A 12723-nucleotide genomic window follows, 5' to 3' on the forward strand; every position below is an offset into this window, starting at 1 on the left:
GTTTGCTTTCCTAGTAGCGACCTCCCCGGCGACAGCTGCAGTACTCCCACTTACCAGGAGAGGGCGGCTGGAGCTTGGGCTGCTTCTTGGTGTCTGCTGTGCTGAAGACTTCCGGCGGGGGCTCCTCCCCGCGCTCTATCTTGCACTCAAAGGCAAACAGGTACTGAATATACTGCTTTTTCAAGGAGCTTGCCGCGCTGCTTGAAGTGCCAACATTTAGGTTGGTTGCCAGCTCACGCCACTTCTTGTTTTTATTAACCTAGCAAAAAAAAAAAAAAAAAAAAAAAAAAATGGCAGGATCGTTGGTTTGCAGCAAAGTGGCTTGTTTAAAGCCAGGAGACAAAAAAAAGCACTTAATGTCTTGGTTTACTTTTTTTTTTTTTTTCATTTGCCTCTCTTAACTAATGCTCATTACTCCCACTCAGTAGTGCACAGACAGCATTTACAGTTATAAAACCATTAAGGGACCTGCTGATAGCTACATAAAAAGCATCGCTCGTCGAGATTCTTCTGCCTCGTGCACCTTCTAATGCCTCACTCTTCCAGGCCGCTGCGGCTCCGAGCCAGCGATGTTCTCTGAGCAAGTGTACACTCCCTCCTGCTCCCGCTCATCCCTATCCCCGTCCCACCTCTCATCTAAAAAAAAGGGAAAAAAGCCATCTGAAAATGAATTTTAAAAATCAGTAACATAACTATTTTGCAATTTAAGTGTTTGAGCCTTGATATGAAAAACAGTGCTTCCTTCCAACAGCCACAGGCTCCCGGAAAGCCTGTAATTCTAGCCCGCGTCCCTCCTCTCCCCAGGCAGCTCTCCTAGGGTGCTGGGCAGAGGTGACACTGGGGGCAGCCCGCACCAGCCATCAGCCCTGGGTGGCTCTGCGAGGCCACCAGCTAGCTGACATAGCAGGCCCAGGGGACGACATGGGGTTCCCAGGTACCCCCACGGCGCAGAGAAGGCAGCCGCAAAGGGAAGGGAAAAAAGGGAGAGAAAGCCTGAAATGCTACAGGAGGATTTGGGGCATTAACTTTTGATTCCTGCTTGGGCCAGAGTCACCGGAGGTTGAATGGCTGAAGGCAACATGCGGACCTGCAAATCCCCGGGCCTCTTCTGCCTTCAGGTATGTGTGCCTTGTGCTAAGTAGCCTGGTAAGGGTTAAGGGGACAGTGGTTTTTAAATGAAATGTTTCACTTTTGGATTCGAACATTCTCCCAAAGCTCTTTACGTCCATTTACTTAGTACTAAATAGTACGTGATAAGCAAACCTCAGAAAGCTCACGAAATGCCCAATTCCACTTCGAGCACTTAACGCTTGGCCATGCCAAGCACGCTCGTGGACGGCTTCGGAAGGGCCGGGCAGGGCGTTGCCTGGGACACCCTGACAAGCAGGGCCCCTGCGGGCCCCCGGGCGGAAATCACAACGGGGTGAGAGCCACGATGTGGCCGAGCGGCTCACCGCCGTGGGGTCCAGCCACACTCCAGCCGCCCGTTAGCCAGGCCGCTCCGAGCCTTACTTGCAGATCAGCGCGGCAGCCCACACCGCCGGCAGGGCCCAAATAAGGCGTCCGGACACACTCTGTACTTCTGTGAGGGTGAAGGCCACTGTCCAGTGTCCTGAGGGTTCTAAAAATCGATGCCCGGGGGGCCAGGTGCAGAGGGGAAAGGCCATGAGGTCGGGGTGCAGGGAGAGGTGTGCGTCTTGAGCTCTCCCTCCATGGACCAACTCTCAGCCCTTGGTCCGCGCGGTGTGACTTACCATCCGTTTCCGCAGAGCCTGGAATCAGGCCCTGTCTGGGCTGCACACCGCAGGTGGGATGCTGCCCCCCAGGGATGGCTGAGAACAAAGGCCTCTCCTGCCTCCCCCAGAGCCACACAGCACTGAGACCGGGGCGGGCCCTCGCTGACACCTGTGCACGAGGGGACTCACTCTGGGATGGTATGCGACCCGCCGTACCTGGCTGGAACGTGGGCTGCCACATTGCATACTAGACCACCGGGGCCCACAGCGGCTCCTCTCACTGATCTGGATAGGAGCCCAGGGACGGGCAGGTTTTTAAAGCTCCCCGAGTACTTCTAATGGAGAAGCAGGCTGAGAGCTGCTGGTGGATGGGAACAGTGCGTGTCTCAGAGCCAGCAGGCCAAGCCGCCCCTACCGTGGGTGCCCCTGGGCCACATGATCGCACCTCACCTGTTACAGCTTCCTCCGCTCTTGGGGGCTGATGCCCCTGTATCTGACGGGCATACAGAAGGTCACAGCCAGAACAAAGGCACAGCACAGTGCCCCGCACGCCGGGAGCAGGACTCCGGGGACACCCTTTCCCCGTTCCTCTTGCGGGACACTGTGTTCCGAACTAGACTCCTTGCTGAAAGCAGTGCCAGGACCAGTGTGAGGAAGGCGCGGGCCCCCCGGGTACAAGACAAAGCAAACACTGGCTCCGAGAGGCCAGGGCAGGGTCGGCACCGCACAGCCCTGGCCCTCTTCCTGCCCGGGTACTGGGGACGTGCTGCTGGATATGGGACGTCGTTTTCTTAATCCACTGCTCTGGACAGAGGGAGAGAGCCAACTGCATTTACAACGGATCCAGACAATTAATTTGGTTACTTGCGAAACATTTCTGGAGTATTTCCTGTGGCATCTTGGCAGAGCCCACGCAATTCTAGAGCGGTCAGAGAACCTAAAGGAAGATCTAGCCCAGCTGTCCGACTTTACAGATGAGAACAGAGGTGCACAGAAATGGACCAAGGTCACCCTGCGAGTTGGTGGCAGGGCCAGGGTCCCGAGCTCTAGTGTTCTCCCCTGCAGCACCCGACACGGAGCCCCTAGGCTTGGCTTTTCCTTATGGAAGGAAAAAAACAAAGTTTGAGTCTGCACATTCAGAGAACCCTGCAGGGAGAGCTTCTGTATGGGGTCTCCTCGCTGGCTCACTCATGCACTCTCACCTGTGCCAAACCTCCGATCTCTTTGACGCAGACGTAAAGCCGGAACAGGTCCAAGGGCTTCTTGCCCACGGCGGGCAGACTCGAGACGGGCGAGCCTCTCTCTTCCATGAAGGTGAGGTATCTGTCGACCCATAGCTTTCTCTCTGGCTCGTTCCCCAACTCATACACCTTTGTGATCTTTTCCCCAGTGGTAGTGGAAGAGCTGGACTTCTAGTGCCCAGAAAGAACATTTGGGGGTGGGGGGTACGGGCAGGCAGAGGGAAAAGGGAAGAAGGTGAGAAGAAAGTAATGAGCTACCAAATACAAGAAGAGAAGAAATTTAAAAACTACTGCTATCACACAACAATTAGGAATGAAGGCTACTAGTTCAGGCACAAACTATACATTTTCTTATAATTAAGACTTTACTTTGACTTTAAATAAAGGGCCCAAACTCCCCCTTTATATACTTAAAGAACAAAAACAAAAAACCCAAAAACCTTTTTTTAAAAACTTGATTGATATAAGCGTTGAATCCCAGAAGGCATGATTCCAATGATACCTCACGTCATTTTTAAAAATAAAAGGGTGCTCGCTCATAGAATAACCACAGTGAATTTAAAATCTCACATGGATGTCCTATTATAGAGCCCCCAAAACTATATGGACTCTTACTTCTTGTCAAAATAAGAATGGCTAAGAGGCACCTGGGTGGCTCAGTGGGTTAAGGCCTCTGCCTTTGGCTCAGGTCGTGATCCCGGGGTCCTGGGATCAAGCCCCACGTCAGGCTCCCTGCTCGCGGGGAGCCTGTTTCCCCCACTCTCTCTGCCTGCCTGTGACCCCTCTCGCTCTCTCTCTGTCAAATAAATAAAAAATACCTTTGAAAAAAAAAAAAAGAATAGCTAATGTCTGTCCTCATTAAAATGCTAAAGCATATGGAGGAAAGCCAATATGGGACTTGCCAGAAAATGTAAGGTAGGTCCCAAATCCCAGGAACCCGTGGTGTGGGCTTTATGCTCATTTGCAAGCTTTACAGACTAGTGTCCAGCTAAAGTTCTGGCATTTACTCATGATGACTAGCTTCCCTTACTTAAGATTTCTTGAACTTCTCTGCCAAGGCAAGGGGCTCCTAGAGAATTATTTTAACAGACTTCATAGGCAACCATGCTTTAATCACAAACACATGTGCTATTTCATACTCCCTAAACATCTATGGATAAAAATATACATTTACTTTTACACACATGGGTTTATGGGCTCATGTGGTTTATTCTGATGCTCTAATTCTTTGTTTTTCTAATTATATCTGATACTAAAATGTTAAAAGTTACTGTTTCTGCATAACTTAAACCCACCTTCTGGGTTATGGGATCTGGAAAGGTTAAGACTTCTGGTCCTAAACAGCCCAAGTGTCTGTTTTTCTTTTCTTTTATGTCTCTGTATTTGTAACAATGATTTGGGTACTTGTAGTATGTGCAACTTCAGGGTTATTGTGAAAAATCACTTCTAAATTCTCAAAAAAGATTTCCTTGGAACAAGAACTGACTTCATTTTCTTATGTGTATTTACCAGCTATCATTTGCAATGGATAGCTGTTATTTTAAATGGGAGTTCTTCTTAACTCTTTTCCATTATATTTAGCTTAACAATTTTAAATGCATAGCTGAAATTCTGGAGGGTTAAATAACATGACTGCCACTTAAGTTTGAAGTTACCTTATTTGCAAAGGATCCCCAATAAAAGCAGGACCTCAGAAATGATGCCTGAGAATGAGACTAACGAAGCTGGATGAGTGGCAGCTTCTCCCCTAATTAACGTGTACTTCTCTTGAGCTACTGCTGCTGAAATTTTAAGCCTTCAGACTCAGAATTACTGAGGCATAATATCTTTACATTAAACACACAAAAAATGGGTGATACCAGTTGATGTAAATAAAAAATTTAGGGTGGTAAGATTAAAAAAGTGTGACCTTTTAGAATTTATACTGATGCCAAGGGTAAACAGAAAGTCACTTAAAAATTACTTTAGATTCGAGCTTAAAAATATATACATATATTCATATATATAGCTACACATCCATATACATACTCAGAATATGGAACACACTTATATTCAAATGATAAGTTTTTAAAATTTTTTTCCATATTCTTATTCCCAAGGAATGTTTGACTAGGAAAATAACTGTCCTACTGCATTTTTACCACATTTCATAAGTTTTGTCATCACTGATGGGGTAGTTATTACGAAGAGGTTTCTAAATGCTAGTTTGAAAATATTTTTCCTTTTGGGGAGCAATAAAAAATGGGTCCAATTGGGGGCGCCTGGGTGGCTCAGTGGGTTAAAGCCTCTGCTTTTGGCTCAGGTAATGATCCCAGGGTCCTGGGATCGAGCCCCGCATCGGGCTCTCTGCTCAGCAGGGAGCCTGCTTCTTCCTCTCTCTCTGCCTGCCTCTCTGCCTACTTGTGATCTCTGTCAAATAAATAAATAAAATCTTTAAAAAAAAATGGGTCCAATTTTTTTTAAATGAAAATTTGAAATAAGAACAAGAAGAGAAAAGCATTATCACTTAAAATCAATAATAATAAAAAAAATCCCAGCAACTTCCCCATTGCATTTCATTTTTGAAAAACTGAGAGGTAAAAGTCTGACATTCCATTCAGGGTAAGAGAAATAAAAGAAGTCATTTCAATTTAAAACTGTTTTGAGAGGCTCCACCAACATTCTGAACTTCTGGCCTGGTCCCCTCCAAAGCCAGAATGGGGGAGGCTTCTGGAAGGACAGTTAATCAGGACCTAAGCAGGGAGACTCCGCTGATGTTATTCCCATTTATGAAGAGTGTATCCCCTACCCTGGGATGGGCCTAAAATAACAGTACACTTAGTTTGGCTATATATATTTTCACTTTTCTTGCTGTTCTTTGTTCAAGGAACCTGAGTTTAATAAACTTCTGAGTATCTCAGTTCATTCTCATAAAGTCAGAAAAGGTTAATGAAAACAATGGTTTTTTAAAACTGAATCGTCTTGTTTTGCAGAGCATCGTTTTTAGATCTCCAAAAAAGACGTATGGATTTTTATGGCACCATAATGTAGGAAAATGCATCTGTATGAAAGGATGTGGTCGGGACTCAGGTGACGTGTAAGGTCCCGGAAGAGGCCTCCCAGGCACCTGGGGCTCCTCCGTCTACATCACTGTCCTCAGTGGCCCTTGGTTATACAGCTTATAAAAAGCGTATGTTTTGCATGGATTACTGGTGTGCCCTACGTTTTTCTGATTCCCACAAGGCAGGGTCTGTGCTGATTCTGAATGACCCATGGTGACTGCACACTGGAGGTGCCTGGCGTCGAATCCGTTCTGGGACCGGGTACTTGACTGGATGAGAAATGTCTGAGAAGTCTAGCACCCTCCAAGGAAGAATTCACAGCTGAATACAATATCCCATACACAGAATTTCAGGGAGCAAGGTGCTGAGCGGACGCGGAGGCAATCTAACGAGACTGGAAACAGGAGCGATCATCATGCCTATGGCGGGCACTTGCCACCTCCACTCCCAGGCTCAAGGTCCGTTTCCTAGCCAATGACCAAAGTTAGCATGTGGGCGTCCAAACAGAGAAAAAGGACGTTAAGAGAAGCAAAAGTGTTAGGAAATAAAGGTGCTGATTAGGCTCAACATGAACTTTCTTTGGCTCAGCGACATTAGCTCTGATGTAACCTTTGGATAGGTGTCAGTGGACACTTTCCCCACTGACCTTGGGCCAACAAACCCACCCTGCAGAAAGATGGGATGACCCTTCCAGGTCTCTGGGACCACCTCACGCTGCTTCAGTGTTGTAAATACTGGATCCTAGGGCCCAAAATTGTTGTGGACCCCAGAAAAGAAAGGGGGGGGCGCCGAAAGACTGCAGCAGGACTTCATGGCGCCACAAATGTTTTCCTTGTGTATATTTTAATTAAGTCTATAAGTACAGTTTGCCTCAGATCTTTCAGGCAGATTTACATTTCAGCAGTCTTTACCATATGCCCGGTAATATGTGTATGTGCAAATGTTTATTTTTATTTTAGAATGTTCCATAACACAACAATGTTGGTCCATAGCACCCTGTCAAAGCACGGAACATCTTCATCATGTAGTCCGTTTCTGGCCTGCGGTGAGACAGGTTTTACCGGAGACACTGGGAAGGGTGACTGAAGTACAGATTGAAGTTGTGTCTCAGAAAGGACAGTCAAATATTCCTCAACTGTGTGATGCCAACAGTGATTTGACAGCAGAGATGCTCTCAGGTCCGCCCCTCCACAATCGCTTTTGGTTCCCTTCCTAAATTAACATCTCATTCAAGGCAGGGACCATGTTCTGAATACAGAGCCTACCTTGAACCATAGCTCCTCTGTCCCTCTCTACCACTGGAGCCATAGGCTTGCTTGTAAATTCCTTTTTTTTTTTTTAAAGATTTTATTTATTTTAGAGAGAGAGAGTGTGCAAGCATGAGCCGGGGTGGGGAGAGGCAGACGGAGAGGAACAAGCAGACTCTGAGCAGAGCCTGGAGCCCAGAGCTTGGGGGCGGGGCTCGATCCCAAGATCCTGAGATCATGACTTGAGCTGAAACCAAGAGTTGGACGCTTAACTAACTGCGCCACCCAGGTGCCCCATAAATTCTTACATATAAGATGGGTATGGTACAGGAAGAGACAGTGTATGTGGAAATATTTAGGAAAAAGGGAAAAGCAGCATGCAGTTTTAAGCATAATTGTTTTATAATCAGAAAATGAAGTCAACAATTCATTTTACTTTTTTCTTCTATTTTAGTGGAAAGTGGTTTTTTTTTTTTTTTTTTTTTTTTTGGAATAGAAGTTTCTTTCCCGAAGGACTCATTGTATGGCGGGAGCTAACTAATTAAGTTAAAATATCATAACTATCTCACTCAATCTTTATAAATCCAGAGTCGGTAATGGGGCATTTTTATTTATTTTATTTTTTAATTTATTTTTTCATAAGGTGGAATTTTTAAACATGTAATATCATCTATTAGTAGTCTAATTAGTATGCTTAATTATTACCTTAAGGTTTTAAAGATTATTATTTTCAACCTCTGAAATTTTCCCCTCCGAGCCAACATACAAATGTTTTCAAAAAGTTGTAATTTGAGTTCTACCTGTTAACCTGAGAGTAGGCTGATTCAAAAATGCTTTTCTTATGATGAAGACAAAACAAAACGCAACACCGGGGTACGTTATGGGAAAAACACCCATAACACTGGCTGCCTTCTGAGACTCAAAGCCAATAACACAAGGACATCAAAATGCAGGCTTTGCACTCCCCCTTCTTGCTAGTTCTGCTTAACCCGCCCTAGAGCATTTTTCATTTCATCTTGGTTTTTGCAAAAGCGAAACATGTCTACAGAGAAGGTAACAGCGAGTATCGCCCTTTCTTCCTCTGAAAAGGAAAATGCTGGTTATGCTAGAGCTCCACATGAATTTTACAAACATTTACTGGAACCACCAACCCTTCAAACCTTCAGCTCTATCTGTTTAAACCAGTGAATGGATAATTAATAGCAGCCTCCTTTTGGGGTTTTGACTAGGTTGCCAGATTCTGCACATAGTTTTCTTCCCTCCAACTTGCTTTTCCTGAGCTGTACTCTTCAATACGTCGTCTTACAAAAATTAGCGTGTTAATTAAGCCTTCTTGGCAAGTAATTGCATGTTAAGTTTTTTTTTAAACAGATCTTTTGATTCCCTATATGAATGTAAAATAAAGGTTACTACAGTGCCATTCTTATTCTTTTTTTTTTTAAATGGCACAGAATTAATTTCTTCAGTAGGAAAATGAAGACCAAGCTCTATGGACAGAAGAACATTAAGGCTTAAAAAAATTTCCCTTATATGTACGTTACCATTTAAAAAAAATGTTTTGTTTTTTTTTTTACGTATCATATGGAAATCAACACTTAATTTCAAAGACGATCAGCAGTCTTGCACACGAGGGAATTTTTCTATCTCGACTGATTCTAATGTAGGTACATATTATTAATCCAAAAGTAGCATTCCAAATATTCACACGCGGTAACATTTCTACCACTTTTCTGTTAATTTCTGACAGGTGGATTGAAACAAAGCAGGGCTGATATTATGCTAACCCGTGCCCAGAGCGTAGTATCTCTATTTTCAGGTAGGCAGTTTTGAAATAAGATGTTTCAGATACAACAGCCCATGAAAGATTTAGGCCAAAGGCCAAATTTGTCATTTATTCCGTGGCTGCTATTAGTTCCCATGTAAATGGAGAAGTAGCTCATTCTGAAGATCTTTATAAGTGCACAACAGATCAGACATTTAAACAAAGTCACTGTGTGAAGGAGTTTGGACCCAGTAACACAATCGCATGCTTCGTATAGAGGTGCTCCTTTATAACACCGTTTCATTACCAGAAATCAATTTCTACGATTTACATAAATGTTACTCATTTCGTTACTGACATAATTATCAAGAAAACCCTTTCATGGATAAATTATGAAGAAAAAGTCTTATAAAACAAATAAATAAGCAAGCATTAAAGTAGAATTAATTAATTATCAAAAACCCCAAAAACAAAAACAAAACAAAACAAAACAAAAAACCACACACAAAAAAACCAGAGCCACTTACAGGGCTTGATGGAGTCTTTGGCCAGCCTGGGCTGCTAATGCTATCGCTTTCATCTCCATGAAATGAGGAGATGCTAGCAGAGCTGGGGGACATTGGGGAAGGGACTGGCAGGTTGCCGGGGGTTGGGGGCTGAGAAATACCCTGAGAGCTGTAGCTATCCTGTGGTAGAGGAATAAAAAAAAAAAAAAAATGACAAAGGTAGGGCAAACTTTATTTAAAATAACGAAAAGCACATCCAGTTTAACATACTAATTTTTATATATAATGGATATATATAAAGACATGGACAAACACACAAAAACACACACATATAAAGGTATTAAAACAACATTCTTAATTAGTATAATTTGGTAAGTTTGCTGGATGCTGGATAAGGCCACTAAGCCACCATGCTTATTTCAAGCTTACATGGAATGCTAAGCATGGGTTACCCCTTATGAAAGAAAGAAAAGGAAAAAAAAAAGCTGTTCACCTTATTTATCAAATAAGGCAGGAAAGCAAAATATTAAGTATGTTGTTGTTGCTGAGGCGGCCAAAACAGGAAGCTATAAACTGAAGGCAGAGAAAATGGCTGCAAGTATCAAAACCAGGCAGGACCCCTTCCTTCTCCCCACCCCCAGAGCGCCTCTCTCCGGTGGGTCTCGTCCCTCCGCCCCTCTCCCACGACCGTGAGTTCGATGCCGTAAGAACTAGTAACTTTCAGATCCACACCATGGAGGGGGGGGAGAGCGAGGAGAGAGCGAGGAGAGCTACAGACATGGTGCACGAGATGGAGGCATGCACGAGAGAAGAAACCAAATGGCAACAAAAGTGGAGGCCGACACCAGTGACCAGAACACCACGGCAGCCGCAGCGAGGCAGGCCCCACACTGCGTGCAGACGAGAAAGGAAGTACCTTCGACTTGCTCTCGGGCTGCGGAGTGCCTTCTTCTTTCCCGTCGGCCTTGAGGGGCACGGGCAGCTTGGAGTCCCCGGGAGACATCATATCTGCAAGACCCACAGATGCTAATCGAAAACAGGAGAAAGAGTTTAGGATTATACATGTGAGGCAGCAGGCCGTGCTCCTGCTAACCCCAGTTACCGAGACACGCGTGGGACACCTGAATTTCCCCTGAAGGAAGAAGAGAGAGAGATGGTAACCGAGAGCGCACCCCTTCTCTGAAACCTACACAGCACGGCATTCTGCCAATCCTTTTGTAACTTAAAAAAAAAAAAAAAAAAAAATCCCAAAGACAAAAAGACCACAATCATTTACCCAACAAGCCCCTGAAAGGCAACTCATATCAATATTATTTTTTCAAAATTACTATAGCTTTAATAGAGCAGGTGCGAGGGGCGGTAAGTCCAATGTTTCGGTGGGTCATCGGGTATGAAAGGAAATGCCGGGTGTGTGTATTTTTTACCTGGTGACTGGAAGATTACATGTTTTCTTAATGTCCTGCATTTACAGAATCTACAGTTTGTAAAATCACTCGCCATTTTCTATCGTTTCATTTTAAAGGCTTAACTAGCACACACGGCCTAGGCTGCAGTCATAGAAAACAGTCCTAACAAGTGACTTGAAAAACAAGAAACAAAAGTAATCTTCGAAGGACAGGATTTGTAATGATTTTACAACGGGGCCGGTTTCCTTTCGGTCTGGGGCTGTGTGTACATTTATTAATGCCTAGCAGGCGCTCAAATGCCCAGGTCAGACCCCCCAACCTGCTCAAGAGTCAACATCACGATTCCCGGCAAAACTCATTTTCTATGTCAAAGCTCAGAAATTCAATCAAGGTCATCTAGGATTTGGAAGGAAAGATTCACCAAGGAACAACTGATTTGTACCCATTTATTACGAACACGAAGAGACATTTCAGAGTTAAGAAGGAGGGTCTGGCTTTCTTTTTAAAGGAAGAACAAGGCTACAGTAGGGAATCAGTGTAGACATCCGGGGACTAACAGCTGAACTTCTACAGAACCCCACTGTGACAACCATCTGCACAGCGCTGGGCTGGGAGCGCGACACCAAACAGATGTGTGAGGGGAGACGGAAGCAGACAAGGGAGAGCGGAGAGAATGAAGAGCCTTGTCAGTGAGTGAAAGCCAGCAAACATTCCTGTTTCAACACAAAATAAACCTGAGGTTCTATGCACAGGCCCCGTTCTGCACTCTGCAAACAAAAGTGCTGGGTCCTCCCAGGCAGTGCGTGTGTTGCATAATGTGCCAAAAAAAAAAAAAAAAAAGAAAAAAAAAAAAAAAAAAAAAGAAAAAGAGAAGAAGCAGCAGCTTTAAAAAAGGCTCCACAGATTGCCCACTACAAAATGATTATTGCACATATTCATGTATTACTATGTTTTAGAAAATAATTAGTTTTAATTACAGCAGTGAGAGAGCGAGCAGGGCTCTGGCGAATTAGCTGGCAAGCTTTGCGGTGCTAATTTGCTAATATCGTTAGCATCACGGCAGGTTGAGACCAGAGGTCCTGCCAAAAAAGCCGACCCTGCCACGTGCCCAGGAGTCCGGCAGCGCGCTTGTGGACGCCCGGGGACATGCCTGTCTTTTCCACGGGACGCTGGTGCGCGGGTCCCAGCCCGTCTGCGCCTGGTCAGCCCTTGAAGTCATCACCACGCACACAAATCATAATTGGGATGTTTTTCTTTCTTTCTTTTTTTCTTTCTTTCTTTCTTTCTTTCTTTCTTTCTTTCTTTCTTTTTTTTTCCAAATTACTTTCAATACTTAGACTTTAAGAACTGGAACAAAAAGCTTTTTCAAGTGATGCAGCTGCAGAGAAAAAATCTATTGGGATCAGCTAAAAATGCCGTTATTTTTGTGAATGTGTGAAACCTCAGAAAAGCAGCTGAGAGAGAGCGCCCCAGGACCGCCCCGTTCACAGCCCTGGGCTGCTTTCATGTAGTCTTCTCTCCGGGGTCTTGCGCTGGGGGAATTAGTAAATCTGTACACTGAGAAACACCCTTTTTAGAACAGAAAGGGGAAAAAGAGCGGGACGAGTGTGGAAAGAGGAGCTTCTTCAGGAAAGTCCCTATGTCCTCGCTAGTTATGCACAGAGCTGTCACACAGGAATGACAGCCACGCCATCCTGAGAATGTGGCAAAGTCACGGACATGCGGCTTCTGTGAAGGCCTGCCCCTTCAAAGGTTATAATGAATAGTTCTGTTAGCATTTGTAG

The 12723-nt window shown here is 44.8% G+C and overlaps 1 protein-coding gene across 1 annotated transcript in view; it reads right to left on the bottom strand.

Annotated features, from left to right (window-relative positions):
- Positions 1–12723, bottom strand: part of LOC111158721 (AT-rich interaction domain 1B) — a 441226-nt gene that overhangs the window by 25951 nt on the left and 402552 nt on the right. Inside the window, 4 exon segments of the mRNA XM_022520948.1 lie at positions 55–259; positions 2939–3148; positions 9555–9713; positions 10450–10559. Of these exon segments, the coding sequence (XP_022376656.1) occupies positions 55–259; positions 2939–3148; positions 9555–9713; positions 10450–10559 (684 nt within the window).

Source organism: Enhydra lutris, unplaced genomic scaffold (genome assembly GCF_002288905.1).
Source record: "Enhydra lutris kenyoni isolate GAN:26980312 unplaced genomic scaffold, ASM228890v2 scaffoldscaffold62, whole genome shotgun sequence".
Classification (NCBI taxonomy): Eukaryota; Metazoa; Chordata; class Mammalia; order Carnivora; family Mustelidae; genus Enhydra; species Enhydra lutris.